At 54.9% G+C, this 12,675-nt stretch overlaps 1 protein-coding gene across 2 annotated transcripts; it reads left to right on the forward strand.

The window, feature by feature from the left end:
• The first annotated feature begins 2,315 nt into the window (after window positions 1-2,315).
• LOC144276639 (dicarboxylate carrier UCP2-like) lies at window positions 2,316-11,647 on the forward strand. 2 transcript variants are annotated; one of them, XM_077836915.1, is made up of 8 exons: window positions 2,316-2,421; window positions 3,312-3,466; window positions 5,480-5,716; window positions 6,816-7,023; window positions 7,871-8,065; window positions 8,380-8,481; window positions 9,279-9,459; window positions 10,498-11,647. In XM_077836915.1, exons 3-8 carry the CDS (start codon window positions 5,591-5,593, stop codon window positions 10,610-10,612), a joined length of 927 nt encoding a protein of 308 aa, XP_077693041.1. In that variant the 5' UTR covers window positions 2,316-2,421; window positions 3,312-3,466; window positions 5,480-5,590; the 3' UTR covers window positions 10,613-11,647. The 2 variants fall into 2 exon arrangements, with proteins under 2 accessions (XP_077693041.1, XP_077693112.1); XM_077836986.1 differs by lacking the exon at window positions 2,316-2,421 and having other exon boundaries at window positions 3,113-3,466.
• Window positions 11,648-12,675: the final 1,028 nt, after the last annotated feature.

Genomic DNA, 12,675 nt, shown 5'->3' on the forward strand with positions numbered 1-12,675 from the left:
TTTTGACCAAGGGTTATTTGAGCCACAGAAGCTCAGCCAAAAGCACAGTCGAGAAATAAGAACAGCGTGGGTGCGTTTTATAATGGAAGAGACTGATGGAAAACAGAGAGATCTTATCCCATAAGGATGAATTGTATAGAAAGGAGGGTACATTTGGGAAGTCTCCATAGCATAGACTATTCGTCATTTTTAGTCTTTTTGCCTCTGGTGCCCATTTTACACATAGTTGACATTGGTTTATGGTGCCACGTTTGTATCAAGGAGACAATCCACAAGGAAACAGAAGCGTACTCTGAGGATCTGGAATAACAGTGGAAATATGAATTTAGAGGCTGCCGGCTACACAGTCCCTTATCTCCATTCTGTCCCCTCCCTTTTCATTTTCTTTGGGGTTCCAAGTGAATTCCAAGTTCCTGACAAGTGCTGGGTCCCCTACTGAACAATAGACCAAGGGAAGCAGCAGTGCAAGCTTCACCTGCAGGAGCATCACCTCCCACCTCCACAGCTGACTTGGAAAGGACCATTTCCGGGGTTCAAAGGAGCATCTATCCCCCATGTCTGTTCAGCCTTTTGGTTAGTATCACCATCTGGCTGGGGCCTCCAGCTGAAGTTGTATAATCCCGATCACTGGAGGTTTTGAAGAATAGCTTGGACAAACACCTGTGAGGTCTAGGTTTACTTGGTCCGGTCTCATTACAAGGGACGGGACTAGCTGACCTCTCATGGTCCCTTGGGTTCTTTGTCCACTGCATAGGCCACTGAGTAGCCATCAGATGGTGGCAACTCAGTGGTGGGAGTGATAGCTCAGTGGTTTGAGCTTTGGCCTGCTAAACCCAGGGTTGTGAGTTCAATCCTTGAGGGGGCCATTTATGGATATGGGGCAAAAATTGGGGATTGGTCCTGCTTTGAGCAGGGGGTTGGACTAGATGACCTCCTGAGGTCCCTTCCAACCCTGATAGTCTATGATTCTATGAACTTTGGGGGCCTACCAATCTACACCAAATCTGCACCAGTGCTGTAGAGCAAAAGACTTATTGTCCCACTAGCAGCCCCCTGAGCCAGCCAAGCCCCAGGGCAAAAAATTCCTGACCATTGTTTTGTAGTTCTTTGCCGGATGTTTTCATTTTTGCTTGGTTGGTTGAACTCTCCCGCTGACTATGAGGAACCGAGAAAGAGAGAGAGGCCACACTCCATGTCAGGATCAGTTAGTTTCTGACTTCAGCCGCAGCACTGGGGGGCCCAGGGGAGCAGCTGAGCAGGGCCTTTCCCTGCCAGGGACTTACTGCTTCCAGCTGGTTCACCTGTTCGCCTCACCTTTGATCGCCAACTCAGCTGTGCTGACAGATAACACTCGCCCCACCTCGCACCAGGGAGGGGCCATCAGCCTCCTAACCTTCATCAGCGCCCCTGCTGCTCCCAGCAAGGGGGGGGATCCCTTCCTAGCACTGCTCCCCCATTGGCTAGGGCAGTGGGTGGGGGTAACGCGAGGGCAGGGAGTGGGGCGATCGGTGGGGTGGGGGTAACGCGAGGGCAGGGAGTGGGGCGATCGGTGGGGTGGGGGTAACGCGAGGGCAGGGAGAGGGGCGACCAGTGGGGGGGGTAACGCGAGGGCAGGGAGTGGGGCGATCGGTGGGGTGGGGGTAACGCGAGGGCAGGGAGAGGGGCGATCGGTGGGGTGGGGGTAACGCGAGGGCAGGGAGAGGGGCGATCGGTGGGGGGGGGGTAACGCGAGGGCAGGGAGTGGGGCGACCGGTGGGGGGGGGGGTAACGCGAGGGCAGGGAGTGGGGCGATCGGGGGGGGGGGGTAACGCGAGGGCAGGGAGTGGGGCGATCGGTGGGGGGGGGGTAACGCGAGGGCAGGGAGTGGGGCGATCGGTGGGGGGGGGTAACGCGAGGGCAGGGAGTGGGGCGATCGGTGGGGTGGGGGTAACGCGAGGGCAGGGAGTGGGGCGATCGGTGGGGGGGGTAACGCGAGGGCAGGGAGTGGGGCGATCGGTGGGGGGGGGTAACGCGAGGGCAGGGAGTGGGGCGATCGGTGGGGGGGGTAACGCGAGGGCAGGGAGTGGGGCGATCGGTGGGGGGGGTAACGCGAGGGCAGGGAGTGGGGCGATCGGTGGGGTGGGGGTAACGCGAGGGCAGGGAGTGGGGCGATCGGTGGGGTGGGGGTAACGCGAGGGCAGGGAGTGGGGCGATCGGTGGGGGGGGGTAACGCGAGGGCAGGGAGTGGGGCGATCGGTGGGGGGGGGGGTTGCGCCAGCTCGGTCGGGACGGAGCTGCCGCGCCCCCCCCCCCCAAGGGCGGCCGCCGGGGCGGGGCGGGGCGGCTGATGCCGGCTCCCGGGCGCTATAAAGCGGCAGCGACCGGCGTGTTCCTCCTCCTGAGACCGGTGCCGCTGCCCCCGCGTCTCTTCCTCGGACTCAGGTCAGTCCCCGCCCGGGGCGCCCCCCAGCCCGCCCGGGGCGCCCCCGACAGAGGCTCGGGCGCCTGGATGGAGCGGATCCCCCCTGGGAGCCGGCACCCTGGGTGGGCTCCGGCCCCTGCAGCGCTTCGCTGGCTCTGCCCGGGTGACCCGAGACCCGGGGGGCGGCGAGTTGCCCCGGGCCCCATTCGCTGTCGTGTCTTGCTGCGGGGGGGGGCCGGGAGGGGCGCGGGGGGCTCCCCGCAGGGCGTTTTCTGGGGCGCAGCTGAACATCTGCAGCGCGCCGCCCCCGCCCGGAACCGGAGCGCCCCGCGGGTAGGTGCTGGGGGGAGAGACTTCCCCGCGCGCCGAGAGGGTTTAGGAGCATCCAGACCCCTCGACCCTAAATCTCCCCGCACGCCTCCAGGGGACTAGCCCAAGTCCTGGCTCTCAAAGCAGGGCCATCTGCCCCCCACCCCCACCCCAGCGTGCCCAAGGATGGCCAGCTGTGGCTCGAAGTGACTGGCCTTGCGCTCGAAACCCCTGCTCCCACGGTAGAGACGAGCCAGGGGCTGAGCCGCAATCCCTGGTCCACACTGGGCACCAGACACGGGGCGGCGGGGGCGGGGCTTTCCTTGCTCCTGTCTTGGCTTTTTCATGCTGCCCGAAAAGCGCTTTCGGATCGCGGCCGGGCTCCGCTGCGCCGGGCTCCGGGGGCCGCCCGAGCTGTAAACGCAGGTCGGTGTCTCCGCGCAGATCAACACGCGGCGGTTCCGCAGAGCGGCTGGACTGCGCTGCCTTTGCGCGTGGGCCGCAATTCCGCTCCCGCTCCGGCGTCACTAGCCCATCTTGACTGCGGCCAAAAACTCCGCCTGTAAAACGTACTTTGCTCCCATGTGTGCTCCCCCCGCAGGCTAGGGAGTATGATTATCAGGTGTCTCGCTTCTAAACGACCGTCTATGGAAAACCAGGGGGATCAGATAGTCCTTGCAGTAAGCAAATTTGACGAGCGCGATACCTTCAGAGAACCCTGATCGAAGCGCAGTCGCCCTGAAATACTTGACTAAGGTAACGCTTCAATGTACCGTCTTCCCTAATGCTCCTCGGTTGCATCGATCAGGTTTGGCGGCGCTCTTGCCTCTGGGACTGAAGCCTGAGCGTTAGTTTCATAAAACGAATTGGGCTAAGACCTAATTCTGGCTTGGTAGATCGGTGCTAGGTGCTGATCTGTTAAAGGGATCCTCTTCCAGGTGGGATTGTTAAATGGAGTCACCTGCTGAAATTAACTCCACAAAGAGCAGCCTAACCGGGTTTGAGGTTGGTGGTCTGATTGCAGTCGCTGATCACAAAATGAGGGCTGCATTACTGGTCTCTAAGTTGTTACACTGTAAATCTCTTTAATACGTGAAGTCCATAAATCCAAAGTCTAATCTCCGGTGACTAGATGGCCGTATATGTGTCTAACTCTGAGAAATGGTCCTTCTGCAAGATCTTGGACCCCATGGTCTATCCTAGCTTGACCAGCAACTGTGTTTCTAGAGCGACTTCAGAAGGCAGTAAAGCAGTGCCCTTCTCTCCCCCTTCTAACTAGTGGAAGTATTCATTTAGGGCGGTAGTTACCCTGTTTAGGAGAGAGCTCTCCTAAGGAAACTCCTGCTGCATGGAGGGTGACTGGGTAACAGTTCTCCTTTCCTGTGGACTCCTCTCCAGCCATGACAGGGTTACAATTGGGAACCCCACCCATGTAGGAAAATCTTAGTGAAGGCCAATGCAGATCCTGTCCACACTGGGACCAGAAATGGCCTACCCTAGCTACGACTGTGTTCAAGCGTGGTGGCTACTAGCAGGCTGTTACTGCCACGTGGCAACCACATCCTGGACAATGGCAGCTAGGTTTCTTGGCTAGTCACAGCCTAGCAACAAGTGCACCCAGTCAGATCTGAGCTCCATGCTCAGCTGATGCATGTTGTATCTACCCCCATCAGTCATTAGGACAACAGTCTTTCAGCTGAACAAAACAAGCCTTTAGAATCTAGCTGGGGATGGCGGGGTGGTGGTTAGTGACGTTACCCCCCAACTGGTGAAACATATCGCCTTCATCTCCAGCTTTCAGTGTGTGGGGGTTACCGGGCTTGACTTACACCAAATCCTGAATGGTGCCCTACCAGCACATCTGTCTCCTCTGCAGCTGGCTTTGCGCTGAGGCTGCACACCTCAGTCATGCATCCAGTGGCTTCATAAAAACCAAGTTGGAAGAACTCGCCTCCTGTTTTTTAAGGAACTAAAAATGTCATTACCGTTGAATGAAAACCTGACCAGACCGACCCAGAATGCAGGCTCGGTTAGTGATGAAATTGCCTGCTAATCCGCCTCAACTCCCTCAAACTTGTGGTGTTAAACACATGATGGTTGCCTAGTGACAACTTCCCTATTTGCAGCATTTCTAAAACTCCTGCTCCAAGTGGGGAAATGGACCGCTCAGGGCAGGTTTTGCATGGCCCAGATAATAAACACAAATGTACCAAATGCTGAGTACTACCTACTTCAGTACTGCCTAACCTCTAAGGAACAGTATTTGGTGAGGATCTGTGTCTCTCTCTCTCACCCCCAACCCAAGAGGTGGGAAATGCACACAGGATAGGTTAAATTTAGCTAGCCGGCTAGTCACCTATTTAAGCAGCAATGCCTTAACGCTTCTCCATGCCAGATATTTAAATGTATTTAATCCAAGTTTAGCATGGAAGCCAAATTGAGAAGGCAGTGTGGTCTAGTGGTTAGAGCAGGGAATGTATAGCCAGGTTTCCTGTGTCTCCTAGTCTCAGCTCTGCCATAGATTCTGACTCAATTTGCCCATCTGAAAAATGGGTGTTATGAATGGCAAAAGCACCCTGCCTGCGGATAGAAGCATCTCCTCTTGGAATACATGGGCATTGCTTGTATCCCGTGATGGAGAACCAGATGCCAGGGATGGAGCGTTGCTTAATGTGTGTGGTGATCCTTGCCTGATGTAATGTAGAAAGCGGTAGGGTGTGGCCCAGATTTTAGAGCTCTGTTTATCACTCTTGTTTCTGTCCCATCTAGACTGGGACAGAGTCCATTTGTCTTGCCCTTTGCTACATCGGAACGCAACTCGCTTCCTTTCCACTCCTCGTGCGCACTTGGCTTCTCCAGAGCTGCTCAGAAGCTTGCAAAATGGTTGGATTCAAGCCCACCGATGTCCCCCCGACAGCCATGGTGAAGTTCCTAGGGGCTGGGACAGCCGCATGCATAGCCGATCTGATCACCTTCCCCCTGGACACGGCGAAAGTCAGACTGCAGGTGAGAACTTCTGCAGGCGCGTGGACAGGGGTCTCGGGGTCCATGCTGAGCTCAGCATCCTTGTGGCTTGAGCTGCTGTCATTGCATGATGCTGAGCAATGGCAGACGTGCCTTCGTATTTAATCTTCAATGACGTGCGTTCTCAGCCAGCCCCCAGCCGGTCCAGTGAGCATGCGAGAGTGTGGGCCCACACTATGATGCTGCACCACTTTCCTTAGCTGGTACTTCCACAGTCGAATACACTTCAGTGTAGATCCCAGGCATCTCCTGGATTTTTCCTTTATTTCTTCCCATTGCTCCTAGTTACACCCCTTTGTACCGCCCCCTCCTTGGTGTGTGTCCCTCTAACAATGGGTAGACTCACCCTGTCCACTCCCCACCCCTTAGCCATTGCATAGCTAAGCTGGGCATCTCTAGCCCTGCAGCCATGGGGCTGATCCTGCAAGGGGCTGACCGCTTCTTGTGGAGCGCTGAGCGCACTCACGAACCCCGCCGCCAGGGAGTGGGGGGAGCACCGCGCCTCTCCAAACGCAGCCCTTGGATTGGCCGAGGGGGAAACGGAAGCAGTTGTGATGCATCAAAAGCCTGCGCCAGCTTTCATGGACATCCGAGAGGTCCACGCAGCCCTTCCCTCGGCAGCTCTTCATGCAAACCTGGCTTGGGTCAGTGTGGCTCTGAGACTGGCTTTTACACTTGGCCCAGATTTGGGGTGATGGGGTTTTGTTCATAATTTAAGGCCAGCAATGGGGGTGTTGCTCCCCCAGACTTTTCAGAGTTCATTTAAATTTAACCCTCAGCCCCTTTGTATGGGGCACTGGAAATTGGCCCTCACCCAGGGTGCTGGGACACAGCCCATTCTGGCTGTAAGCTTGTGCTACCGTCTGATGCTTTAGGCAGCTGATGCCACCCTGACTCACAGCTCTTCGTTGTTAACACACAAATTGCAAACAAAGGACCCGAAGGGGCGGTAAAGCCCCCAGTCTCCAGGATGGGAATCCAGATCACACTTCAACACAGGCCACGCATGGGCTGGAGTAGTGAGTTGGGCCAGGACCCCAAATCACTGTCAAGCCTCTTCATCCCATTCTCTCCTGTACAGATCCAAGGAGAGACCAAGTCAGCAGCTAACACAAAAGCTGCTCAGTACAAAGGTGTCTTTGGCACCATTGCCACCATGGTGAAGACGGAGGGTCCCACAAGCCTGTACAATGGCCTGGTGGCTGGGCTCCAACGTCAGATGAGCTTCGCGTCCGTCCGTATCGGGCTGTACGACTCCGTGAAGCAGTTCTACACCAGGGGATCAGAGCGTGAGTGCCTGTTATGTGGGCCTTTGACTCCCTCTCGTGGCTGGAGTGGGTAAAGGTTTGCAGCTGCTATGGCTTCCAAGCTAATGGCCTGGGTCCTCTAGCTCACACAATAAAGGCTCATGCTCTTCCATCCAAAGGTCGCGGGTTCAGTCCCCGTGATGTGCCCTGGAGGGTCTCCCATGCATCCATTGCAGTGGGTTTAGCTGGGCTGAAATTTAATTTCTGTTGGGGTCAGGTGGCAGTTGGGACCTGACAAGATCCCCAAGAGAGGCCTGTGTATTTCCAGGCCCTGTGCTAGACAGCCAAAAATGGAGCCTTTTAGAGGCTCCACTGCGCACCCGGCTGCCTTTGGTGGCAGTAGCGGCCGCAACCCGAGGGTTTGGTGTGGATCTGACCTTCCCAGGGGAAGGCCAGCTTTGTGGGCAAGGCCCAGGGAAGTAGGAGGTTTGGGAGCCATTCTCTATGGCATTGGAGTGAGTCGGTTAATGGGGATAATACTCCATGCCCAAGGGGCTCCACTCCTGGGGGTAGAGCAGGCTAGCAAAAGCTGGAGAGGAAGCACTTCCCAGTGGTTAGAGGGCTAGCCTGGGCTGTGGGAGACCAGAGTTCAGTTCCTCCTTCTGCACCAGGCTCTGGGTGTGACATCTACCCATGGGGTAACTGCCCTGCCCCACAGGGGTGCTGGGGGAGAGACCCTAGATTGTGAGGGGCTCAGATACTAAAGCACTAACTGGGGGCATGTGAGGACCCAGGACAGAGGCTAAAACCCTGTAGAGTCCACAGCTCCCCTGCGTGAACTGACTTTCCTCTTTCTGGCTCTCCCTCTGTTCCCTGCTCTCTTTGCTAGGTGTCAGCATCAGTAGCCGACTCCTGGCTGGATGTACCACCGGAGCGATGGCTGTGGCCATTGCCCAGCCAACGGACGTGGTGAAAGTGAGGTTCCAGGCCCAGGCCCGAGTGGAGGGTGGCAGGCGATACCAGGGGACGCTGGATGCCTATAAGACCATTGCCAAGGAGGAGGGACTCAAAGGGCTGTGGAAAGGTTGGTGCAGTTCCAGAACCCTGCATGGGAGGGGCCGGTTCTAAAGCAACACTCGTTATGTCTACACTGCCAAAAACCTGGGGCAGCAAGTCTCAGCCTGGGTCAACTGATAGGCTTGTGCTACAGGGCTAAAAGTAACAGTGTAGACATCCTCTGGGTTTCGGTGCTTGAGCAGGAGCATTTACATGCCTGTTTTTAGCCTTGTTGCCAGAGTCAGGTGGCCTGGGCTCTGAGTCTTGCTGTCATTAGCGTCCGCTGTGTAGACATACCCAGAGCATCCATTTTGCTGACCACTTTTTCTCCTTGTTCTACAGGAACTTCCCCCAACGTGGCCCGTAACGCGATTGTGACTTGCACAGAATTGGTGACCTATGACCTGATAAAGGACACACTGCTCAAACACAGCCTCATGACCGGTGGGCGTCCAGCTTGCTAGTGCAGGATGCTGATCTTGTGTCCGATTATTGCCAGGCGCTGAGTGCTTTCAGTTCAGATGCCACAGGGCAGTGGGCGGGCTAACGGCCATCCAGGACTTGATACGTACAGACCCAATTCTGACCAAGAACATGGGCTCCTACTCCTAAAGTGAGATTGCGACAGTCCTAAGCGAGAGGTGGGAAGTCACGCCAGAGTAACCCCGGCTAACGCATTCCTGCCTGCACTGAGCAATCGCTGGAAGATCAGCCGGCTCTACTTGGGCACTGTAAATACTGCACCGATGGAATGACCCACCCATCTCCTATTGCCTTGGCCCAAAGAGGTGCCTGGCTTATTCTCCCCTGCACAGCCAGAATAGAGGGACTGCTGCTGGCTCTCAGAGGGTGGAGTGAGAAGAAATATTCCCAGGAAACTAGGGGCTAGTGGAGCCAGTCCTTGGCTGTCATGCAGGGGGCAATGGCAGGTGGATCTAGGTCGCAGCAGATCCATTGGCTCTAGCCTGGCCTGTGTGACAGCCTGCAGGGAGATCCCATAGAGGTTTGCGCCTGATATGTAGGGATGCTGTCTCCTGGACAGACTCCCAGAAAGTCCTGCACCAGGAGGGAGGGGGTCAGGGTTCACACCCCCCAAGCATGGTTTGCTGCCTGGCTTGATGGTGCATGTTGTCCCCTTGTGAGCACTCTGGCAACAGCGGTGCTAGATTAGCCCCCAAGCAGATAAGAATCCGGTTACTGACCTGCATGCTCAGGGACCCATCCCCTCTCCTGTCTGGCAGATAACCTCCCGTGTCACTTCACCTCTGCCTTCGGGGCCGGCTTCTGCACCACGCTCGTTGCTTCCCCCGTTGATGTAGTGAAGACCAGATACATGAACTCTGCCCCCGGCCACTATGGAAGTGCCGTCGGCTGTGCCCTTACCATGCTGAGGAAGGAGGGGCCCACAGCTTTCTACAAGGGGTGAGTAGAGCTCCTATTGCTAGGATTCTCTACACCAGCGGCCTTGCATGGTATGCCCAGCACAGTCCTAGCATCCCTGCACCTGCCACTGAAATGCAACCACCCCTGAGGTGGAGCCCCAGCAGCTGATCTGTGCATGGCAAAGCTCTGGACTGAGACAGCAAGCAAAAATACCCCAGGCGAAGGAAGCTGCAAGTGATGGGGAGGATTTTAAAACCTTGTGCTACAGAATGGCTCTGCTTGGAGTATCTGAAGCCCATGGCTTCAAGTGTGGGGCTCCCTGGCCCAGGCTAGCACATCAGGGCTGAACTGATACCCCCAGGAGCACTGGGAGGGGGAAGGGAAGAGGATGGAGCCATCCTTGGATGGTTCCATGCCTAGCAGTGACCAGCCCTTCAGAGGTGGATCTGGACACCAGTGACTGAGTTGATGGGGCAGTTGTATTTTCAAAGGAAGGGCCTCTTCCTGATTGCAGATCTGTTCCTGTGTGGTCCAGGGGCAGCTCTGCTGATTCTGTAATGAATGAGTAAACTAGCAGTGTGAGCCCTGCAGCGCTGGCTGCCCTGTTCTCACGCTTCATCAACAGAGCCCCAAGTTGGGCCACAAACACCTGGAGGCAAAGGGCTGCCACTGGTGTGACAGGGAATAACTCAGCCCTGCAGAGCCCTCCTTGCTGGTGAGGTATAAGGAGGGAAGGGTCCAGCTTGACTGATTCCAGGCTAGCTGTCAACACTGCAAACTCAGACCATCTTGCTTAAAAACTGAACCTGTTTGACCTGAAAATTAAGATCTATGGAGCCCCATCCCCTGTTCTCGTCTGTTTGCTGCTGAACTGAACACATAGGTTAGACTGATCTGGCTGAATCCAGCTGTCCAGTTCCCTGCTGAAGAAGCACTTTAACTCACATCCACTTCACTCACTAGTTTATCTCCTCATGGGGCTGTCCCAGGTGCAGGGGAGTGAACCAAAGGCAAAGACATGGGAAGTCTCAACCCACAGACCTAGCTGTGACTCTTCTCCCCTCTTGCTGGCTCTAGGTTCATGCCCTCGTTCCTGCGGCTGGGATCCTGGAACGTGGTGATGTTTGTGACCTACGAGCAGCTGAAACGCGCCATGATGGCTGCCCGCAGTTCCTGGGAGGCCCCTTTTTGAGCCTGCCATGGGTGCAGCTTACAGATGTGGCATGAGCCCTTGCTAGCACTGACTGTCCTGTCTGTGAACTGAGATTGGCTCTGGACTCTTCCAAGCTGCCTCCAGTCACTAATGTGTCAGCCTCTAGTCTCTGATCTCTGCTCCTCTTCTGAAACAAATCTGGGCCTGCAGGCAGGAGCCGTAGCTGTAGTCCCCTTGGAGTGGGAGCAGGAGCCTCTGCCCTAGTAGGGAATGTGACCCTTCAAATTGGGCTTTGTTTTTTAATGGCAAGTTTGCTTCTTCCAAATTAGAAGGGCAAATGTACATTTCCCCCCGCCCCCCAGGGCCAAGATCTGATGGACCTAGGCTGATGAGACACTACAGCTCAGAGGGTAAGAGACAGGAATTGGAGTTAGCACCTGGGATGTGGCAAAGCCCTGGACCAGCAGTCTGGTAGCAGGCAGTAAAATCCCTCAATCAGGGAGTGAGATCCTTCCCTGATGGCAAGACAGGGAAACAATCTTCAGCTGGATCATTCCAAGGGCTAATCACTAGAGCCTATGTGTTCAGACTGGCAGGCCTGGCCTGAACATTAGGCTGCCTTACTCTGTATTTCATTGACTTGACTTTTCCAGCTGCAGAGCTCTGAACTCCCCTCAGCTCAGCAGAAGGGGCAGATTCTTGGTGCCTTTTGAAGACTAAGCCACTTATTTACATGCCTTAATATGGATTAGGGGACCTGACTTCTAAGCACCAACACTTTAAACGGCTGGCCTAAAGCTTTATGTAGCAGCTGTTCCAAGGTCTAGTCAAGGAGTAAGGATTCTAGTGCAGTGATGCTGGAAGTTTGAGGAGGGTGGGTCAGGCAGGTTGATGGGGATTTTTTTTTTTAAAGTCCTAGTAACTATTTATTTAATTTTAAGTGGAAAGAATGTTGGCCCCCAAGTTTCCTGCTGTTAACACTGTTCTGATGAGACAGCAGGTGTGTGGAGGAGCAACAATGACCTTGTGGTAGGGGTGAGTTCAGGTCTTAAAATAAAGCTGGAGTCAAACTCATAGCCTGCTCCTTGTGTGAACTTGCTTTGTGGGGGGAGATTGATCTGCTGCTTTTTGCTCATAATGCCTTGAACTGAAAGGGCCTTCACGCCTTGGCACTGGTTTGTGGCTGCAATGAGCTCTGGCTTTGGGTGCCTGATCAGAGCACTTCCTGAAATGGGGCCCCTTGAAGGTGGGCATCCAGCTGGGCACCTTAAAATCACCAACTGGTCTACTAAGCCTCTTCACTACCAACCAGCCTAGCTCTCTGGGCCCAAAAGGAGGGTTACAATTTGGAAGGATTCAGAGTAACAGCCGTGTTAGTCTGTATTTGCAAAAAGAAAAGGAGTACTTGTGGCACCTTAGAGACTAACCAGTTTATTTGAGCATGAGCTTTCGTGAGCTACAGCTCACGAAAGCTCATGCTCAAATAAACTGGTTAGTCTCTAAGGTGCCACAAGTACTCCTTTTCTTAATTTGGAAGGAGAGGATACTGTTTTGTTTTGTTTTTTTCTTCTTGCTGACACTTCTCCTTCAGCCCTTAAGGATGATCCAACAGTGACAGGAGCTGAAGTCATGAACTAGATCCAAGCTAAGGTCCAGCTAGCTCTGTATCCTATCTCCAACAGTGGCTAACATCAGATGGTTTAAAGGAAGGTTTAAAAACCACACAGTAGCAGATGTGCAATTCCACCCAACATCCTGCTCTCTACCAGTTAGAAACTGGCTTAAACATGAAGCACAAGGTTACATTTGGGAAGGGAGATTATGTTGCTATCAGTGGTTATAGCATGTCCTGTATCAAGCAATCCAACCAAGTTCTTGGTCTCTGACTTCCTGTGGCAGTGAGTTCCACAGTTTATGTCAGTGGAAACCTCATTTCTTCTGATCAGTTTTGACTTTGTCCCCTTTTGACTATCTCCTTCTGAGAGAGGCAGGAAGTTCCTGTGTCTACGGTTAGTACCCATCCCTTTAGCCCTACCCCTTTACCTGGCAGGGCCCAGGGCAAAGAAAGAGTGGGAGCTGTGTAGGGTAGGAAGGGGGGAGAG

Source organism: Eretmochelys imbricata, chromosome 1 (genome assembly GCF_965152235.1).
Source record: "Eretmochelys imbricata isolate rEreImb1 chromosome 1, rEreImb1.hap1, whole genome shotgun sequence".
In the NCBI taxonomy this organism is placed as follows: Eukaryota; Metazoa; Chordata; order Testudines; family Cheloniidae; genus Eretmochelys; species Eretmochelys imbricata.